At 40.8% G+C, this 21,073-nt stretch overlaps 1 protein-coding gene across 3 annotated transcripts in view; it reads left to right on the forward strand.

The window, feature by feature from the left end:
* Positions 1–21,073, forward strand: part of DVL3 (dishevelled segment polarity protein 3) — a 569,022-nt gene that overhangs the window by 141,057 nt on the left and 406,892 nt on the right. For all 3 annotated transcript variants that reach the window (XM_053710326.1, XM_053710324.1, XM_053710325.1), the window contains exon 2: positions 10,216–10,285. In XM_053710326.1, the coding sequence (XP_053566301.1) occupies positions 10,216–10,285 (70 nt within the window). The remainder of the gene's footprint in view (positions 1–10,215; positions 10,286–21,073) is intronic.

Raw genomic sequence — 21,073 nt, forward strand, 5'->3', positions numbered from 1 at the left:
TTGTGGTGGTTATGATTTTTTTGTATAAAGCGCAATTATTCCAATTCCTTGTTGATGCTTTCGCTCCTTTCTTATCACCCCACTTCTTGGCTATTCGTTAAACTGAATTGTGGGTGTGGTGGGGGGTGTATTTGTAGGCATTTTGAGGTTTGGGAAACTTTGTCCCTCCTGGTAGGAATGTATATCCCATACGTCACTAACTCATGGACTCTTGCCAATATGAAAGAAATGAATTTATCAGGTAAATTATTACATACATTATGTTTTTCAGGTTTCTGTCTGCTCTATTATTATCAGGGACCCAGCCAGGTAAGACTGATGCCATTGACATCTCTCTGGCAGCCCTGGGGAATCATTTTGGGCCATTAATTGTAAATAGGAACCTGGTCCTTTAAGAAAACTGCTAACTGCTTTATGCAGTTAGCGGTTCTGTTGAGATTGGTGAAACAGGGGGTGTTTTTATCCAGGGTTTTATGGTACATATAGTGCTTGGTGCATACTTTTTTTTTTTTAACTTTACACTGTAAGCCTCTCTGAGGCACCGGCAATACACCAGGCAGTAGCTCCGTCCCCTCAGCTTCCCGGGCTATCCTCTTCCCTCCAAAGCTGCTACAAAGCAGAAAAGCAGCGGCAATTAGCCAGCAATTTGCACAACTTTTATCAACAATCCTTAGTCCTGTTACAGGAAGGGGTGAGTAAACCCATGCAGGAGCTGCCAAGGGGTCTATTAGGCGTCCAGAGTGTAGGGGACTCTCTACCTGTTTTATGTCTTTGTGTTTGTTTGGTATCATTGTATACTCTACCTTTACACATATTATGGAACAAACTGACTCTGTCCCCACTGATATCACTATTAACACTGTGGAGCAATCAGTTACTGATAACCCTCTCCCTACATTATTGTGTGTATTTTTCAAATCTGTTTCTGTATGTCAGGTCAATTAACTCTGGTAGAGCTTTGTACTTCAAATTTAGTCATTTTATTAAGTCCTATTAAGGCTCTCTTTGACACTACAGACATTGTGTATATATTCAACCAGTGTGTACCACCTGTCCTCAGGCCTCCCTAACATGCTAGATTTTCAGGATTACCTTGGGTGAGATCAGGTAACATAACAATGTTTACTAATCAGCTGATTATTTCACCTGTGCTCTTTTTCAGATATGCTCAAAATTTGACCTGTTGGGGAGTTCTGAGGACAGGTTTCAAAACTAGTGACCTAGATTATAAGGCCTGTTTTTAATTGCTACCTCTTTTCTTTACCATAAAGAGTTAACAGTATCTTAATATTTACTGTGTAAAGGTCCTCTTATGATTACCTTATATTACAGTCTATAAGTATTTAATATATATTTTATTACATTTACACCTATCTGCAATAGTAATGCTTATAAATAAGTAAATAAAACATACTGCTTATATTTAAGTGATTAAAGAGAAATGCTTATACATAGAGGTGATATAGCATTTCACTTATAGTGTGTCCAAGCAGATATGTTTGTATTGTACACTGTAGTACATTTTATGCACTTAGAAATGTCATTTTCAGTAATATACTTGATGTATTGTTGGATATACACTTTTATGGGTATATGTTAATATAATAGACTGTATATGCACAATGCATTTATTTTTCACATGCATTCCTGTATATATGTGTGTGTGTGTGTGTGTGTGTGTATGTGTATATATATATATATATATATATATATATATATATGTATATATATATATATATATATATATATATATATATATTTCTTTTTTATGACACGATGAGTCCATGGATCATCTTAATTACTAATGGGATATTCACCTCCTGGTCAGCAGGAGGCGGCAAAGCGCACCCCAGCATAGCTGTTAAATAGCTCCTCCCTTCCCTCCCACCCCAGTCATTCTCTTTGCCTAAGTTAGTGATAGGAAGTGGTAAAGTGAGGTGTTACAAAAGATTCTTCAATTGAGAGTTTATTATTTTAAAGTAGTGCAAGATTGTGCTGCTTTGTCCTAGGGTGTAGCCGTAGTCCATATCAGTCTCTTCAGTAGAGCTTTGGTGGCTTTAGAGTAATGGGAACATGTGGGACATAATTCTCACTGCGCCTCCCATGTATTTTTGCTGTCCTGTATGCCTTAGTCTGAGGAAAAAGATTACTCAGCATGCCTTTTTTACACAGGTCAATGGGAGGGAGAGGACCTCTTAAGCCTGTGAGCTGCCTAGCTGTCAGGCAGAAGTTAAGGAAAGTGCTTCTTTATATATTTTCTGGGGAGACCCAGGAAAGAGTAAGCACACCATTATTGTTAAGTGCAATAGGAAAGGCACTTATGTTGGGACACTAAAGACCCTCCTAGTCTGGAGGGGTATTGGGACAGCATTTATGTGCAGGCACTGGGGCTGGGGATCAATGCTCTGGTGGTTCACACTTTATTCAAGTATCTTTTGCTCAGATATAGTAAGAGATGTGCTACGCCCACGATGGGTGGGGCTTCCAAGTTTGCTCCGATTCACTTGCGCCTCAGTCAGGAAGTCATTAACATCACAATTTCTGAGGTGCTGTCTAGAAACGCATGGTCCTTGTAGAGCATGTGTTTCTAGCACCGGTTGGGAAATTTGTTCTGTAGCGCTCCGGATTGAAGGTTCCTGCTGCAGCGCAATGGATTGAGAATTTGCTACTGCAGCGCTGAGCGGATACACAGACACCCGTTTTTTCCTGTCCGGTAGGAGCACCTCAGCACGGTTGCTGTGGTGCAGAGGTGTTTTTTCTTTTTTTGGCCTTAGATTGGTAATGTAAAACTTTGCAGGCCTTATGGTAAAAAAGTTGTCACTTTGAAGACAGTAACGTCTTTTGGGTTTAAATTTTTTATCAGATAAAAGATCAATTGTGAACAAGTATGGACCAAGGGGCCTTACAAAATGTTTCTTGCTCCTTGTGTTTTGAAGCTAATGTGGAACCACCAATCCCTTTCTGTCCCACATGTATTGAGAGGACTTTAAATTACAGGGAAAAGATTTTTTCTGAGCAAAACTTTTCAAAAGCGGATGCTGTTTAAGAGTCTAATGGCGAGGGTCAAAGTATGACCCTGCACTTCTGCTCTTGCGCCCGCTGGAATTACTTTAAAAGACATAGCTTCTCTCATGTCTTCTACAATTTCTGATGCATTGTCTGCCTTCCCAATGTTGCAGGGCAAATGTAAGAGGAAAACCAGACATTCAGTAAGTTCTGACGCCATTGTGGCAATTTCGGAGGTACCCTCCCATGGTCAAGAAGAGGAGGGTACCGCTGTGACATCTGATGGTGAAATCTCAGATTCAGAAAGTGTATTGCCTTTGACGGACTCGGAGGTGGTATCTTTTAGATTTAAACTAGAACACCTCTGCCTGTTGCTTAGGGAGGTTTTGGTTACTTTGGACGATCGTGACTCCACGGTTGTGGTTGTCCCTATGAAGTCTAGTAAATTGGACAAATATTTTGAGGTTCCTTCTTACTCAGACGTATATCCAATCCCAAAGCGAGCTTTGGAAATCATTACTAAGGAGTGGGAGAGGCCAGGTATACCCTTTTCTCCCTCTCCTATTTTTAAGAAAATGTTTCCCATATCTGACTCTTTCAAGGAGGCTTGGCAAACAGTTCCTAAGGTGGAAGGGGCAGTATCCACCCTAGCCAAGAGAACTACTATTCCCATAGAGGATAGTTGTGCTTTCAAAGATCCTATGGATAATAAGTTAGAGGGTCTACTTAAGATTTATGTTCACCAGGGTCTGCAATGGCAGCCAGCTGCGTGCATTGCTACTGTCACGAGTGCGGCAGCATATTGGTTTAAAGCTCTGTCTGAGTCGCTCAGGACTGAGACTTCCTTGGAGGAGATCCAGGACAGGATAAAGGCTCTGAAGCTAGCTAATGCCTTTATTATGGACACTTCCCTTCCAATTTTTAAGCTGGGAGCTAAGATTTCGGGTTTCTCTATTCTAGCCTGCAGAGCTTTATGGTTAAAGCCTTGGTCTGCGGATGTTTCCTCTAAGTCTAAGCTTCTGGCTATTCCTTACAAGGGCATGACCTTATTTGGACCTGGCCTATTGGAAATTATCTCTGATATCACGGGAGGTAAGGGTCATCTCTCCCTCAATATAAGAGAAACAAGCACAAAGGACGACAGAGTATTTTTCGTTCCTTTCGAAATTTCAAACTAAATTCATCATCTTCCTCCTCCAAGCAGGAACAATCCAAACCTGCATGGAGACCTAACCAGTCTTGGACTAAGGGAAAGCAATCCAAGAAGCCTGCTATTGAATCCAAGACAGCATGAAGGGCTGATCCGGGACCAGATCTTGTAGGGGGCAGACTTTCCTTCTTCACTCAGGTTTTGGGTTCAAGATGTTCAGGATCCCTGGGCAATAGAGATTGTGTCTCAGGGATACAAACTAGAGTTCAAAAGTTTTCCTCCCAGAGGCAGGTTTCTTCTTTCAAGATTATCTGCAAACCAGACAAAAAGAGAGGCGTTCTTACATTGCGTAAGAGACCTCTCCGCCCTTGGAGTGATTAATCCTCTTCCATTACTGGAGCAGGGTCAGGGTTTTTATTCCAATCTGTTTGTGGTTCCCAAAAAGGAGGGAACCTTCAAACCAATTTTAGATCTCAAGAGTCTAAACAAACTTTTAAGGGTTCCGTCCTTCAAGATGGAAACTATTCGTTCCATTCTTCCCTTAATCCAGGAGGGTCAATTTATGACAACAGTAGATTTAAAGGACGCGTACCTACATATCCCTATTCACAAGGATCATCATAAGTTCCTAAGGTTTGCCCTTCAGGACAAGCACTTCCACTTCGTGGCTCTTCCTTTCGGCTTGGCCACTACTCCCAGAATTTTCATGAAGGTTCTGGAGTCTCTGTTGGCGGTACTTCGGTCACAAGGAATTGGGGTGGCGCCTTATCTGGACGACATTCTAGTCCAGGCGCCATCCTTTCAACAAGCAAGATCCCACACCGACATAGTGTTATCTTTCCTGAGAACTCACGGGTGGAAGGTAAATGTGGAAAAGAGTTTCCTAGTTCCAGACACAAGAGTCACCTTCTTGGGAACCATAATAGACTCCCTGTCTATGAAGATTTTTCTGACAGAATTCAGGAAATTAAAGATTATAGATACTTGTCTAGTCCTTCAGTCCACTGCTCGACCGTCAGTGGCTAAGTGCATGGAGTTAATCGGACTGATGGTGGTGGCAATGGACATCATTCCGTTTGCTCACTTCCATCTCAGACCTTTGCAGTTAAGCATGCTCAGGCAATGGCATTAAGATTATGCAGACTTCTCTCCTCGAATAACTCTGGAGCAGGAGACAAGGGACTCTCTTCAATGGTGGTTGTCTCGGGATCATCTCTCCCAGGGAACCTGTTTTCGCAGACCATCTTGGGTGATTGTGACAACAGATGCCAGCCTTCGGGGGTGGGGAGCAGTCTGGGGCTCCCTAAAGGCTCAGTCAGAGTCTGTTCTTCCTATAAAGATTCTAGAACTGAGAGCAATCTTCAATGCTCTTCTGGCCTGGCCCCAGTTAGCCTCTCTAAGGTTTCAGTTGGACAACATAACTTCAGTGGCTTACATCAATCATCAGGGAGGAACGAGGAGTTCCTTAGCGATGACAGAGGTAACCAAAATAATTCAGTGGGCGGAAGCCCACTCTTGTTTCCTATCGGCGATCCATATCCCAGGGGTGGACAACTGGTAGGCGGATTTCCTGAGCAGGCAGACCTTTCATCTGGGGGAGTGGGAACTCCATCCGGAAGTGTTCTACAATCTGATTCTCAAGTGGGGTCTGCTGGAATTGGATCTCATGGCATCCCATCAGAATGCCAAGCTCCCGAGATACGGGTCGAGGTACAGGGACCCCCAGGCGGAACTTATAGATGCTCTAGCGGTCCCTTGGACCTTCAGTCTAGCATACCTATTTCCTCCGTTTTCTCTTCTTCCTCGGGTAATTGCTCGAGTCAAACAGTAGAGGGCTTTGGTGATCCTCATAGCTCCGGCCTGGCCTCGCAGGATTTGGTATGCGGATCTGGTGGAGATGACATCTCTGCCTCCTTGGAGACTCCCGTTGAGGAAGTACCTTCTGATTCAGGGGCCCTTCCTTCTCCCAAACCTAGTTTCTCTGAAGCTGACTGCTTGGTGATTGAACGCTTAATTTTATCCAAGTGTGGATTTTCTGATTCGGTCATAGAGACCATGATTCAGGCTTGTGAGCCTGTAACTAGAAGGATTTACCATAAGATTTGGCGTAAATATCTCTATTGGTGCGAATCCAAGGGCTACTCATAGAGTAGAGTTAGGATTCCTAGACTTTTGTCTTTTCTCCAAGAGGGTTTGGAGAAAGGTTTATCGACGAGCTCTTTAAAGGGTCAAATCTCGGCCTTATTTATTTTGTTACATAAACGTCTGGCGGATGTCCCAGATGTACAATCCTTTTGTCAGGCCTTGGTCAGGATCAGGCCTGTGTTCAAACCAGTTACTTCTCCATGGAGTCTTAATTTAGTTCTAAGAGTTCTTCACGGGGCTCCGTTTGAGCCTATGCATTCCTTATAGCTATTAAGTTGTTATCTTGGAAAGTTTTATTTCTTGTTGCTATTTCTTCTGCTCGTAGAGTGTCAGAGCTCTCGGCATTGCAGTACGACTCTCCTTATCTTATTTTCCATTCAGATAAGGTAGTTCTACGTACTAAATTAGGTTTTCTTCCTAAGGTTGTTTCTGATCGGAACATTAATCAGGAGATTGTTGTTCCGTCCTTGTGTCCTAATCCTTCTTCTCAAAAGGAACGACTTCTGCATAATTTGTACGTAGTCTGTGCTTTAAAGTTTTAGCTGCAGTCGACTAAGGACTTTCGTCAGTCTTTTTCTTTGTTTGTGATTTTCTCAGGAAAACGTAAGGGACCGAAAGCTATGGCTACTTCCCTTTCTTTTTGGCTGAAAAGTATCATACATTTTGCATATGAGACTGCTGGACAGCAGCCTCCAGAGAGAGTTACGGCTCATTCCACGAGGGCGGTTGCTTCCGCATGGGTATTCAAAAATGAAGCTTCTGTGGAAGAGATTTGCAGGGCTGCAACTTGGTCCTCTCTTCACAGTTTTTCTAAATTTTACAAATTTTACACTTGCCTCGGCTGAGGCCGCTTTTGGGAGAAAGATTCTTTAAGCAGTGGTGCCTTCCATTTAGGTTCCCTGTCTTGTCCCTCCCGTATCATCTGTGTACTCTAGCTTGGGTATAGAATCCCATTAGTAATTAAGATGATCCGTGGACTCATCGTGTCATAAAAAAGAAAAGAAAATGTATTCTTACCTGATAAATTTATTTCTTTTTTGACACGATGTGTCCACGGCCCGCCCTGTTCTTGTAAGACAGGTTATGGGTTATTGTAAACTTCAGACACCTCTGCACCTTGGCTTTTCCTTTCTTTCCTTAACTTCGGTCGAATGACTGGAGTGGGAGGGAAGGGAGGAGCTATTTAACAGCTCTGCTGTGGTGCTCTTTGCCGCCTCCTGCTGACCAGGAGGTTAATATCCCATTAGTAATTAAGATGATCCGTGGACTCATCATGTGAAAAAAGAAATAAATTGATCAGGTAAGCATAAATTTTCTTATTTACATACATATACAATATATATATATATGTGTGTGTATGTGTATATATATATATATATATATATATATATATATATATAACCAAAGCAGTAACCAGAAATCTATCTGCTACTGACGAGTGCTAAAAAGAATGAAACAGTCTAGCAGTGGTTTCTGTATTGCTGCAATCACCCGAATAAGGGATTGCTGTGTCAAAACAGTATTTGAAGCAAAAAATCTGAAATTTTGCATATCTAATTTGCATATCTTACCCAGAATCCTCTTGTGAATTGGTAACAATGTACATGGAGTTTTACTGGGGAAAAGCAAGCGGGGAACTTGCCTGGATGTGCTAATTTCCTATGCAAAATTTTTTGCATTGATTTACTTTTGAGACATGGAGGATTTTAATCTCAGATTTTTATCTCCACCATAATTTTTATGGAATTCTGATTTAACCCTGAAATGAGCCTTAACGAAGCAGCAACCAGAAATCGATCTGCTACTGACGAGTTCTAAACAGAACTAAACAGTCTGTCTAGCAGTGGTTTCTGTATTTCTGCAATCACCCTATTAAGGGATTGCTGTGTTAAAACAATATTTGAAGCAAAAAATCTTAGAGCTTCCCTGGATGTGCATAGGAAATTTTTCCTATGCAAAAACTTTGTGCATTGATTTACTTTTGAGACATGGAGGATTTTAATCTCCACTATATATATATATATATATATATATATATATATATATATATATATATATATATATATATATATATATCCCCAGAGGCAGAACTTATTTTCACTTTCTTTGATGAGATTTTATTAGTATAAAATATTCTGCAGGTAATTTTTAAATAAAATTTTAAATTAGCCAGTTACACTAAATCCCCAGTTCAATTGCAATGTGTTGGTTAACTGGAGAATAAAGCAATTTTTAAAGTTTTATAATATACTGCAGTAGTTGAACATTGTATGGCATATTAGGTGAAGACAAAAAAGAAAGTGTAAAATGTCTCTTAAATTAATTTGTTTCCTTTTCTCTTGGTCTAATATAGAAATGTAGTAGTAAAAAAGGTGCATTGCTCATATGATTGTCATACATTCAGGAAATCTTTGCAGAATGGGAAAGGCTAGGGAGCCAGTCAACAATCGATGCACTGCTGCTTTGCAGCTCTATTGCATATTTGACTGTTCACTTCAAACAGCACTTTGCTCTAAATGCACTGAAACTAAGGAAACCGTACACAGTGCAGCCAGAGCACAGCTCTGTTTGAAGATAGCCTAATGACATCTCAAATCACTGCATGTTCTGCCTTGGGGTGTGTGTGTGTGTGTATGTGTATATATATATATATATATATATATATATATATATATACATACACACACACACACACACACACACACATCCCAACCTGCAAAAACTAATTTCATAGAGGTGGTATGTAAAAAATAAATAACTAGCCTCTGCATGTGCAAAATATGAGCACTGACCTCTCTGGCAATTTACAAAATGAGTCGTCAGCTCCCAGGTGTTTACAGGATGCCCACTGACTCAACGCACTGCCAAAGCCACATCAAAAAACAGGAGCGTTGTCATTATTATGTGAATCATGCATGTAAAACTATATATAAAACCATCTTATAGCTATAAAGTACGGGAGTCTGCACAACTCACCTTTATCAGGTCTGCCATGTCTCAAGGCAGCTCCGCAGCAACAACAGCACTACAGTGTAACTTACTGTTGCCTTTAACTTCCGCCTCTCTCTAGCACTGCTCTTAGTTCAGACTGTCCTCTGTACGCTTCCTCCTCCCTTTACCTTCCTGTGTGTGTCACTGCCCCACTCGCTCCTGGCTTACCTATAACTGACATTATGGGTGACATTCTCTTCCTATCCTGGCACAGTAGAGTTTCCGGGATATTGTGTTTTATTTGCGGGCGTCAGGAAGCTGATATATATATATATATATATATATATATATATATATATATATATATATATATATATATATATATATACATACATACATATATATACATACATATATACACAGTATTGTATATATATATATATATATATATATATATATATGTGTATATATTTAAAAATCATACATGTATACATATATGTGCAAGGCCAGTTTTATTAGCTAACAATATATTTTTTTAAATGTACTGCTTATGATTCTAATTTATGTTATACTTCAATCCCACGCATGCATACTTTATCTTTGACTTTCACCACCCTTTGGAAGTGTCTTTCCTCTGATTTGTTGTAATCCATTTGAAGTGAAACTTTTGATGTGTTGTGTCTGGCACCCACTTGTATTCTCTTTGATGGAAAAAATATACTATTGAAAGGAATCCCTGGACACAAGTTATTGCTTGCACACAGCACATCTTGTGTTACTGCTGCTGACATAGATTTGTTATTACTTAATTTTTGTTGTTGTTTTAAATATTGATCCAATATTTTGAAACGTAATGTTTGACTTATTGACAGTAAAGGTTGCCCTGAAAACAGAGTATTGTGCCTTATTTTGATGTCCAGCAGGCTAAAGGTGGATTTGAAGATGAATCTGCCTTTTTATTAACCTTAATGTTTCTCTTTTAGTGTTGTAAAAGAAGAAATTTCTGATGACAATGCCAAGCTCCCTTGTTTCAATGGAAGAGTGGTGTGTTGGGTGAGTTTTATTCTGTTTAAACACACAACATAAACCATATATAGTATGCATCTTTCTGTATGCGTGAAGACCGCACTCCCTTATAAAATAGTATGTTGTCCAATAGCTTTCCATCCATGTACTTTTAGCTTTTTCCCCCCAAATGTATTCGCTAGCCTTTTCTTTCTTACCATACCACTTTTACTATCTAGACCCTTGTTTGTTGTTTTTTTTCGTATACCTTTTCTCTTGTATAGAATCTATAGTAAATAGTATAGTAGAAATGTTGTACCTATATTTAGATAAGATAGATAGACACGTCTAGCCTTTAGTTCTTTTTACCTGTTTGCAGAATGGTATCTCTGTCTGTATCCCTACCACAGCCTTGATATGAAATGTAAATATGATAAAAATTGTGCTGCATCCTGTCATGTCCAGGAGCCTGAATGTATTTGTGGTAAGTGGAGATCTTAAAGGGATATGAAACACAACATTTTCTTTTGTGATTAAGACAGAGCATAACATTTAAAAAAAAAAGTTTGCAATTTACATCTATTATCAAATTTGCTTCGTTCTGATGATATTCTTAGTTGAATAGATACCTAGATAGGCATCTGGGGTACTACATGGCAGATAATAGTGCTGCCATCTACTGTAATTGCAAATGCATAACATTCTTCCAAAGCTGCTGATATATAGTGCTCCAGAATGGGCCGGCTCCTAAGCATACGTCCCTGATTTTCAACAAAAGTTATCAAGAGGGAGAAGAAAGTTTGATGGCAGGAGTAAATTAGAAACTTGTTTAAAATCACATGCTCTATCTGAATCATGAAATAAAAATTGTGGATTTCTTATGCCTTTAAAGGCATGTCCATATTGAAGCTGTTTTAGTGGGTAGAATGCTGGCTTAAAGATAGACGATAGAGGGTTTCAATTAATGGAATACATTCAAATGAGGCATCAGTTATTAGTGGTGTTCCCCAAGGGTCAGTTCTTGGTCCTGTTTTGTTTAACATGTTCATAAGTGATATTGGAAGTGAACTTATGGGGAAGGTTTGCTGATGATAAAAAAAATTGTAACAGGGTATATGTTCTAGGAGGGGTTGATCAAATGAACAGTGATATTCAAAAAACTAGAGGACTGGTCAAATAAATGGGATCTGAAATGTAATATTACCAAGAGCAAAATTATGTATATAGGATCCAAAAACCCAAAGGCCAATTATAGTCTCAATGGTACATTACTAATTGTAACTAAAGAAGAAAGGGACTTGGAAATTATTATTTCAGATGATTTAAAATTTGGTAAACAATGCAGCAGTGCAGCCAGTAAGGCCAGTCGAATACTTGGTTGCATTGGAAGAGGTATTAGTAGCAGAAATAGCAGGGTTCTTATGCCACTTTACAGATCATTAGTTAGACCAAATCTGGAATACTGTGTACAGTTCTGGAGACCATATCTTCAGAAAGATATAAATAAACTAAAAGCTGTCCAAAGGAGGGCTACTAAAATAGTACATGGTCTAAAATATAAAGCGTACAAAGAAAGACTCTATGTTCTAAATATGTATAGTTTAGAGGATAGAAGGGAAAGAGGTGACATGATAGAAATCTTCAAATATATGAAGGGACTTAATAAAATAGAAGCTGAAAGCATTTTTCACAAAAAGATTATTGCCAAAACAAGGGGTTACAATCTAAAGTTAGAGGGTAGCAGATTCAGGAGAAATTTGAGGAAGCATTTTCTCCAACATAGGTGTGTCCGGTCCACGGCGTCATCCTTACTTGTGGGATATTCTCTTCCCCAACAGGAAATGGCAAAGAGCCCAGCAAAGCTGGTCACATGATCCCTCCTAGGCTCCGCCTACCCCAGTCATTCTCTTTGCCGTTGTACAGGCAACATCTCCACGGAGATGGCTTAGAGTTTTTTAGTGTTTAACTGTAGTTTTTATTATTCAATCAAGAGTTTGTTATTTTAAAATAGTGCTGGTATGTACTATTTACTCAGAAACAGAAAAGAGATGAAGATTTCTGTTTGTATGAGGAAAATGATTTTAGCACCGTAACTAAAATCCATGGCTGTTCCACACAGGACTGTTGAGAGCAATTAACTTCAGTTGGGGGAACAGTGTGCAGTCTCTTACTGCTTGAGGTATGACACATTCTAACAAGACGATGTAATGCTGGAAGCTGTCATTTTCCCTATGGGATCCGGTAAGCCATGTTTATTAAGATAGTAAATAAGGGCTTCACAAGGGCTTATTAAGACTGTAGACTTTTTCTGGGCTAAATCGATTCATTATTAACACATATTTAGCCTTGAGGAATCATTTATTCTGGGTATTTTGATATGATTATATCGGCAGGCACTGTTTTAGACACCTTATTCTTTAGGGGCTTTCCCTAATCATAGTCAGAGCCTCATTTTCGCGCCGGTATGGCGCACTTGTTTTTGAGGACAGCATGGCATGCAGCTGCATGTGTGTGGAGCTCTGATACATAGAAAAGTCTTTCTGAAGGCATCATTTGGTATCGTATTCCCCTTTGGGCTTGGTTGGGTCTCAGCAAAGCAGATTCCAGGGACTGTAAAGGGGTTAAATATAAAAACGGCTCCGGTTCCGTTATTTTAAGGGTTAAAGCTTCCAAATTTGGTGTGCAATACTTTTAAAGCTTTAAGACACTGTGGTGAAATTTTGGTGAATTTTGAACAATTCCTTCATACTTTTTCGCAATTGCAGTAATAAAGTGTGTTTAGTTTAAAATTTAAAGTGACAGTAACGGTTTTATTTTAAAACGTTTTTTGTGCTTTGTTATCAAGTTTATGCCTGTTTAACATGTCTGAACTACCAGATAGATTGTGTTCTGACTGTGGGGAAACCAAGGTTCCTTCTCATTTAACTATATGTATTTTATGTCATAAAAAAATTTAGTAAAAATGATGCCCAAGATGATTCCTCAAGTGAGGGGAGTAAGCATGGTACTGCATCATCCCCTCCTTCGTCTACACCAGTCTTGCCCATACAGGAGGCCCCTAGTACATCTAGTGCGCCAATACTCCTTACTATGCAACATTTAACGGCTGTAATGGATAATTCTATCAAAAACATTTTAGCCAATATGCCCACTTATCAGCGAAAGCGCGACTGCTCTGTTTTAGAAAATTCTGTAGAGCATGAGAACGCTGATGATATGGTTTCTGAAGGGCCCCTACACCAGTCTGAGGGGGCCAGGGAGGTTTTGTCTGAAGGAGAAATTTCAGATTCAGGAAACATTTCTCAACAAGCTGAACCTGATGTGATTACTTTTAAATTTAAGTTGGAACATCTCCGCGCTCTGCTTAAGGAGGTGTTATCCAATTTGGATGATTGTGATTATCTGGTCATTCCAGAACCACTATGTAAAATGGAAAAGTTCTTAGAGGCCCCGGGGCCCCCCGAAGCTTTTCCTATATCCAAGCGGGTGGCGTACATTGTTAGTAAAGAATGGGACTGGCCCGGTATACCTTTAGTACCTCCCCCCATATTTATAAAATTGTTTTCCTATAGTCGACCCCAGAAAGGACTGATGGCAGACAGTCCCCAAGGTCGAGGGGGCGGTTTCTACTCTACACAAGCGCGCCACTATACCCATAGAAGATAGTTGTGCTTTCCAAGATCCTATGGATAAAAAATTAGAAGGTCTGCTAAAGATGTTTGTTCAGCAAGGTTCCCTTCTACAACCAATTGCATGCATTGTCCCTGTCACTGCAGCCGCGTGTTTCTAGTTTGATGAGCTAGGAAAGGCGATTATTAGTAATTCTTCTTCTTATGAGGAGATTATGGACAGAATTCGTGCTCTTAAATTGGCTAATTCTTTCACCCTAGACGCCACCTTGCAATTGGCTAGGTTAGCGGCGAAAAAATTCTGGGTTTGCTATTGTGGCGCAGAGCGCTTTGGTTAAAATCTTGGGCAGCGGATTATCTCTGATATCACTGGGGGCAAGGGCCACGCCCTTCCTCAGGATAGGTCTTTTCAAGACTAAAAATAAACCTAAGTTTCGTCCCTTTCGCAGAAACGGATCAGCCCCAAGGGCTACGTCCTCTAAGCAGGAAGGTAATACTTCTCAAGCCAATCCAGCCTGGAGACCTATGCAAGGCTGGAACAAAGGAAAGCAGGCCAGGAAACCTGCCACTGCTACCAAGACAGCATGAAATGCGGGCCCCCGATCCGGGACCGGATCTGGTGGGGGGCAGACTCTCTCTCTTCGCTCAGGCTTGGGCAAGAGATGTTCTGGATCCTTGGGCGCTAGAAATAGTCTCCCAAGGTTATTCTCTGGAGTTCAAGGGGCTTCCTCCAAGGGGGAGGTTCCACAGGTCTCAGTTGTCTTCAGACCACATAAGAAGACAGGCATTCTTACATTGGGTAGAAGACCTGCTAAAAATGGGAGTGATTCATCCTGTTCCATTAGGAGAACAAGGGATGGGGTTCTACTCCAATCTGTTCATAGTTCCCAAAAAAGAGGGAACGTTCAGACCAATCTTAGATCTCAAGATCTTGAACAAGTTTCTCAAGGTTCCATCGTTCAAGATGGAAACCATTCGAACACTTCTTCCTTCCATCCAGGAAGGTCAATTCATGACCAAGGTGGATTTCAAGGATGCGTATCTACATATTCCTATCCACAAGGAACATCATCGGTTCCTAAGGTTTGCATTCCTGGACAAGCATTTCCAGTTCGTGGCATTTTCTTTCGGATTAGCCACTGCTCCTAGGATTTTCTCATAGGTACTAGGGTCCCTTCTGGCGGTGCTAAGACCAAGGGGCATTGCTGTAGTACCTTACTTGGACGACATTCTGATTCGAGCGTCGTCCCTTCCTCAAGAAAGGCTCACACGGACATTGTCCTGGCCTTTCTCAGATCTCACGGATGGAAAGTGAACGTGGAAAAGAGTTCTCTATCTCCGTCAACGAGGGTTCCCTTCTTGGGAACTATAATAGACTCCTTAGAAATGAGGATTTTTCTGACAGAAGCCAGAAAAACAAAACTTCTAGACTCTTGTCGGATACTTCATTCCGTTCCTCTTCCTTCCATAGCGCAGTGCATGGAAGTGATAGGTTTGATGGTAGCGGCAATGGACATAGTTCCTTTTGTGCGCATTCATCTAAGACCATTACAACTGTTCATGCTCAGTCAGTGGAATGGGGACTATTCAGACTTGTCTCCGAAGATACAAGTAAATCAGAGGACCAGAGACTCATTCCGTTGGTGGCTGTCCCTGGACAACCTGTCACAAGGGATGACCTTCCGCAGACCAGAGTGGGTCATTGTCACGACCGACGCCAGTCTGATGGGCTGGGGCGCGGTCTGGGGATCCCTGAAAGCTCAGGGTCTTTGGTCTCGGGTAGAATCTCTTCTACCGATAAATATTCTGGAACTGAGAGCGATATTCAATGCTCTCAAAGCTTGGCCTCAGCTAGCGAGGGCCAAGTTCATACATCAACCATCAGGGGGAACAAGGAGTTCCCTAGCGATGGAAGAAGTGACCAAAATCATTCTATGGGCGGAGTCTCACTCCTGCCACCTGTCTGCTATCCACATCCCAGGAGTGGAAAATTGGGAAGCGGATTTTCTGAGTCGTCAGACATTGCATCCGGGGGAGTGGGAACTCCATCCGGAAATCTTTGCCCAAGTCACTCAACCGTGGGGCATTCCAGACATGGATCTGATGGCCTCTCGTCAGAACTTCAGAGTTCCTTACTACGGGTACAGATCCAGGGATCCCAAGGCGGCTCTAGTGGATGCACTAGTAGCACCTTGGACCTTCAAACTAGCTTATGTGTTCCCGCCGTTTCCTCTCATCCCCAGGCTGGTAGCCAGGATCAATCAGGAGAGGGCGTCGGTGATTTTGATAGCTCCTGCGTGGCCACGCAGGACTTGGTATGCAGATCTGGTGAATATGTCATCGGCTCCACCATGGAAGCTACCTTTGAGAGACCTTCTTGTTCTAGGTCCGTTCGACCCACTCCAGCTGACTGCTTGGAGATTGAACGCTTGATCTTATCAAAGCGAGGGTTCTCAGATTCTGTTATTAATACTCTTGTTCAGGCCTGAAAGCCTGTAACCAGAAAAATTACCACATAATTTGGTATATCTGTTGGTGTGAATCTGCAGGATTCCCTTGGGACAAGGTTAAGATTCCTAAGAGTCTATCCTTCCTTCGAGAAGGATTGGAAAAAGGATTATCTGCAAGTTCCTTGATGGGACAGATTTCTGCCTTGTCTGTGTTACTTCACAAAAAGCTGGCAGCTGTGCCAGATGTTCTAGCCTTTGTTCAGGCTCTGGTTAGAATCAAGCCTGTTTACAAAATTTTGACTCCTCCTTGGAGTCTCAACCTAGTTCTTTCAGTTCTTCAGGGGGTTCCGTTTGAACCCTTACATTCCGTTGATATTAAGTTATTATCTTGGAAAGTTTTGTTTTTGGTTGCAATTTCTTCTGCTAGAAGAGTTTCAGAATTATCTGCTCTGCAGTGTTCTTCTCCTTATCTGGTGTTCCATGCAGATAAGGTGGTTTTGCGTACTAAACCTGGTTTTCTTCCAAAAGTTGTTTCTAACAAAAACATTAACCAGGAGATAGTTGTGCCTTCTTTGTGTCCTAATCCAGTTTCAAAGAAGGAACGTTTGTTGCACAACTTGGATGTAGTTGGTGCTCTCAAATTTTACTTAGCAGCTACTAAGGATTTCAGACAAACTTTGTCTTTGTTTGTTGTTTATTCTGGTAAACGGAGAGGTCAAAAAGCAACTTCTACCTCTCTCTCCTTCTGGATTAAAAGCATTATCCGATTGGCTTATGAGACTGCCGGACGGCAGCCTCCTGAAAGAATCACAGCTCACTCCACTAGGGCTGTGGCTTCCACATGGGCCTTCAAGAACGAGGCTTCTGTTGATCAGATATGTAAGGCAGCGACTTGGTCTTCACTGCACACTTTTTCTAAATTTTACAAATTTGATACTTTTGCTTCTTCTGAGGCTATTTTTGGGAGAAAGGTTTTGCAAGCCGTGGTGCCTTCCATTTAGGTGACCTGATTTGCTCCCTCCCTTCATCCGTGTCCTAAAGCTTTGGTATTGGTTCCCACAAGTAAGGATGACGCCGTGGACCGGACACACCTATGTTGGAGAAAACAGAATTTATGTTTACCTGATAAATTACTTTCTCCAACGGTGTGTCCGGTCCACGGCCCGCCCTGGTTTTTTTAATCAGGTCTGATAATTTATTTTCTTTAACTACAGTCACCACGGTAACATATGGTTTCTCCTATGCAAATATTCCTCCTTAACGTCGGTCGAATGACTGGGGTAGGCGGAGCCTAGGAGGGATCATGTGACCAGCTTTGCTGGGCTCTTTGCCATTTCCTGTTGGGGAAGAGAATATCCCACAAGTAAGGATGACGCCGTGGACCGGACACACCGTTGGAGAAAGTAATTTATCAGGTAAACATAAATTCTGTTTTTTTACAGAAAGGTTGGTGGATTCATGGAATAAACTTCCATTTGAGGTAGTAAACAAAGACTGTAAAGGAATTAAAAAATGCCTTGGACATGCATAAAGGCTATCCTAAGGAAAAAGTAACGTAATATGGGTAGACTTGATGGGCCTTTTTGGTTCTTATCTACTGTCATTCTATGTTTCTATGAATATAGTAGGAATGTGCATTTGTAAGCAGCTGACCGTTCATATCTTTTCATAGATTAATTTTAATGAAAGATCCCCACACTATGATCTGGATTTGCACAGATCTTATTGTGGTGATCTTTCACTTGAATCAATCCGGTAACTAAAAGAGCCAAACGAGCGTTTATCTACTTCCGCATTCAGATCCTCACAAAAGATTTGAATGCACATCTCTAGAATAAAGGCATTGGCAAATTATATAAGAATTTATGATACCTAACAAACGGCTAGATTATGAGTCTTGCGCTATGAGTAAAAAAGCAGCGTTACGCCTCATATCGCTGCTTTTTTACTACCGCTGGTATTACAAATCTTGCAGATTTAGGGGCACCGCACACTTTTTTGGCCTTACCGCAAATAACTTACGCAAATTGCGTATAGTCTTTTTTTCAATGGGACTTTTAGCGCCGGTATTACAAGCTTGCCCTGGAGGCCAAAAAGTGAGCGGTACAGCCTATCCCGTCAAGATATCGTACCTAATTTTAAAGTCAGTAGTTATGAGTTTTACACTACAAAGCCGTAGCATAAAAATAATAAATAAGTGCTAAAAAGTACACTAACACCCATAAACTACCTATTAACCCCTAAACCGAGGCCCTCTCGCATCGCAAACACTAAAATAAAATTATTAACCCCTACTCTGCCGCTCCCGACATCGCCGCCACTAGAATATACATATTAACCCCTAAACCGCCACACTCCCGCCTCGCAAACACTAGTTAAATATTATTAACCCCTAATCTGCCGCCCCTAACATCGCCGCCACCTACCTACATTTATTAACCCCTATTCTGCCTCCCCAACGTCGCCGCCACTATACTAAATTTATTACATTTATTAACCCCTAAAGTCTAACCCTAACCCTAACACCCCCTAACTTAAATATATTTAAAATAAATATAAATAAAAATTCCTATCATTTACTAAATAATTCCTATTTAAAACTAAAAACTTGCCTATAAAATAAACCCTAAGCTAGCTACAATATAACTAATAGTTACATAGTTAGCTTAGGGTTTATTTTTATTTTACAGGCAAGTTTGTATTTATTTTAACTAGGTAGAATAGTTACTAAATAGTTATTAACTATTTAATAACTACCTAGCTAAAATAAATACAAATTGACCTGTAAAATAAATCCTAACCTGTCTTACACTAACACCTAACCTAACCCTACAATTAAATAAATTCCCTAAATGAAATACAATTAACTAAATTCAATACAATTAGCTAAATTACAAAAAAACAAACACTAAATTACAAAAAATAAAAAACAAATGACAAGATCTTTAAACTAATTACACCTAATCTAATAGCCTTATCAAACTAAAAAAAGCCCCCCCCCCCCCCAAATAAGAAAAACCCCTAGCCCAAACTAAACTACAAATAGCCCTTAAAAGGGCCTTTTGCGGGGCATTGCCCCAAAGAAATCAGCTCCTTTACCTGTAAAAAAAATATATAAACAACCCACCCAACAGTAAAACCAACCCCCCAAATAAAACCCTAACTAAAAAAAAACCTAAGCTTCTCATTGCCCTGAAAAGGGCATTTGGATGGGCATTGTCCTTAAAAGGGCATTTATCTCTATTGAAGCCCAAACCCCTAATCTAAAAATAAAACCCACCCAATACACCCTTAAAAAATCCTAACACTAAACCCCGAAGATCCACTTACAGTTTTGAAGAGCTGACATCCATCTTCAACGAAGCCGGGAGAAGTCTTCATCCAAGAGGCAAGATGTCCTCAACGAAGCCGGCAGAAGTGGTCCTCCAGACGGGCAGAAGTCTTCACTCAGATGGCTTCTTCTATCTTCATCCTTCTGACGCGGAGCTGCTCCATCTTCGAGACATCCGACGAGGAGCATCCTCATCAATCGACGTCTTCTTCTACAATGAAGGTTCCTTTAAATGACGTCATCCAAGATGGCGTCCCTTAGATTCCGATTGGCTGATAGAATTCTATCAGCCAATCGGAATTAAGGTTGAAAAAAATCCTATTGGCTGATGCAATCAGCCAATAGGATTGAGCTCACATTCTATTGGCTAATTGGAACAGCCAATAGAATGCAAGCTCAATCCTATTGGCTGATTGGATCAGCAAATAGGATTGAAGTTCAATCATATTGGCTGATTGCATCAGCCAATAGGATTTTTTAAACCTTAATTCCGATTGGTTGATAGAATTCTATCAGCCAATCGGAATCTAAGGTATGCCATCTTGGATGACGTCATTTAAAGGAACCTTAATTGTAGAAGAAGTTGTCGATTGAAGAGGATGCTCCGCACCGAATGTTTTGAAGATGGAGCCACTCCGCGTCGGAAGGATGAAGATAGAAGATGCCATCTTGGTGAAGACTTCTGCCTGTCTGGAGGACCACCACTTCTGCCGGCTTCGTTGAGGACATCTTGCCGCTTGGATGAAGACTTCTCCCGGGTTCGTTGAGGATGGAGAAAAATCTATCATAAGATATGGCGTAAATATCTTTATTGGTGTGAATCCAAGGGCTACTCATGGAGTAAAGTTAAGATTCCTAGAATTCTGTCTTTTCTCCAAGAAGATTTGGAGAAAGGGTTATCAGCAAGTTCCTTAAAGGGACAGATTTCTGCTTTGTCAATTTTGCTTCACAAACGTTTGGCAGATGTTCAGTCTTTTTGTCAAGCTCTAACCAGAATTAAGCCTGTATTTAGACCAATTACTCCTCCCTGGAGTTTGAATTTAGTTCTTAGAGTTCTTCAAGGGGTTCCGTTTGAACCCATGCATTCCATAGATATTAAATTACTATCTTGGAAAGTTTTGTTTTTGGTTGCTATTTCTTGTGCTCGTAGAGTTTCTGAGCTTTCAGCGTTACAATGTGATTCGCCTTATCTTATATTTCATTCTGATAAGGTGGTTTTGCGTATCAAACCTGGATTTCTTCCTAAGGTTGTTTCAAATAAGAATATTAATCAGGAAATTGGCTGAGGAGTATCATCCTCCTGGCATATGAGACTGCTGGACAGCAGCCTCCTGAAAGAATTACGGCTAATTCTACTAGGGCTTTGGCTTCCACATGGGCCCTTAAAAACGATGCTTCTGTTGAACAGATTTCTAAGGCTGCGACT

This window comes from Bombina bombina, chromosome 4, assembly GCF_027579735.1.
Source record: "Bombina bombina isolate aBomBom1 chromosome 4, aBomBom1.pri, whole genome shotgun sequence".
NCBI lineage: Eukaryota > Metazoa > Chordata > Amphibia > Anura > Bombinatoridae > Bombina > Bombina bombina.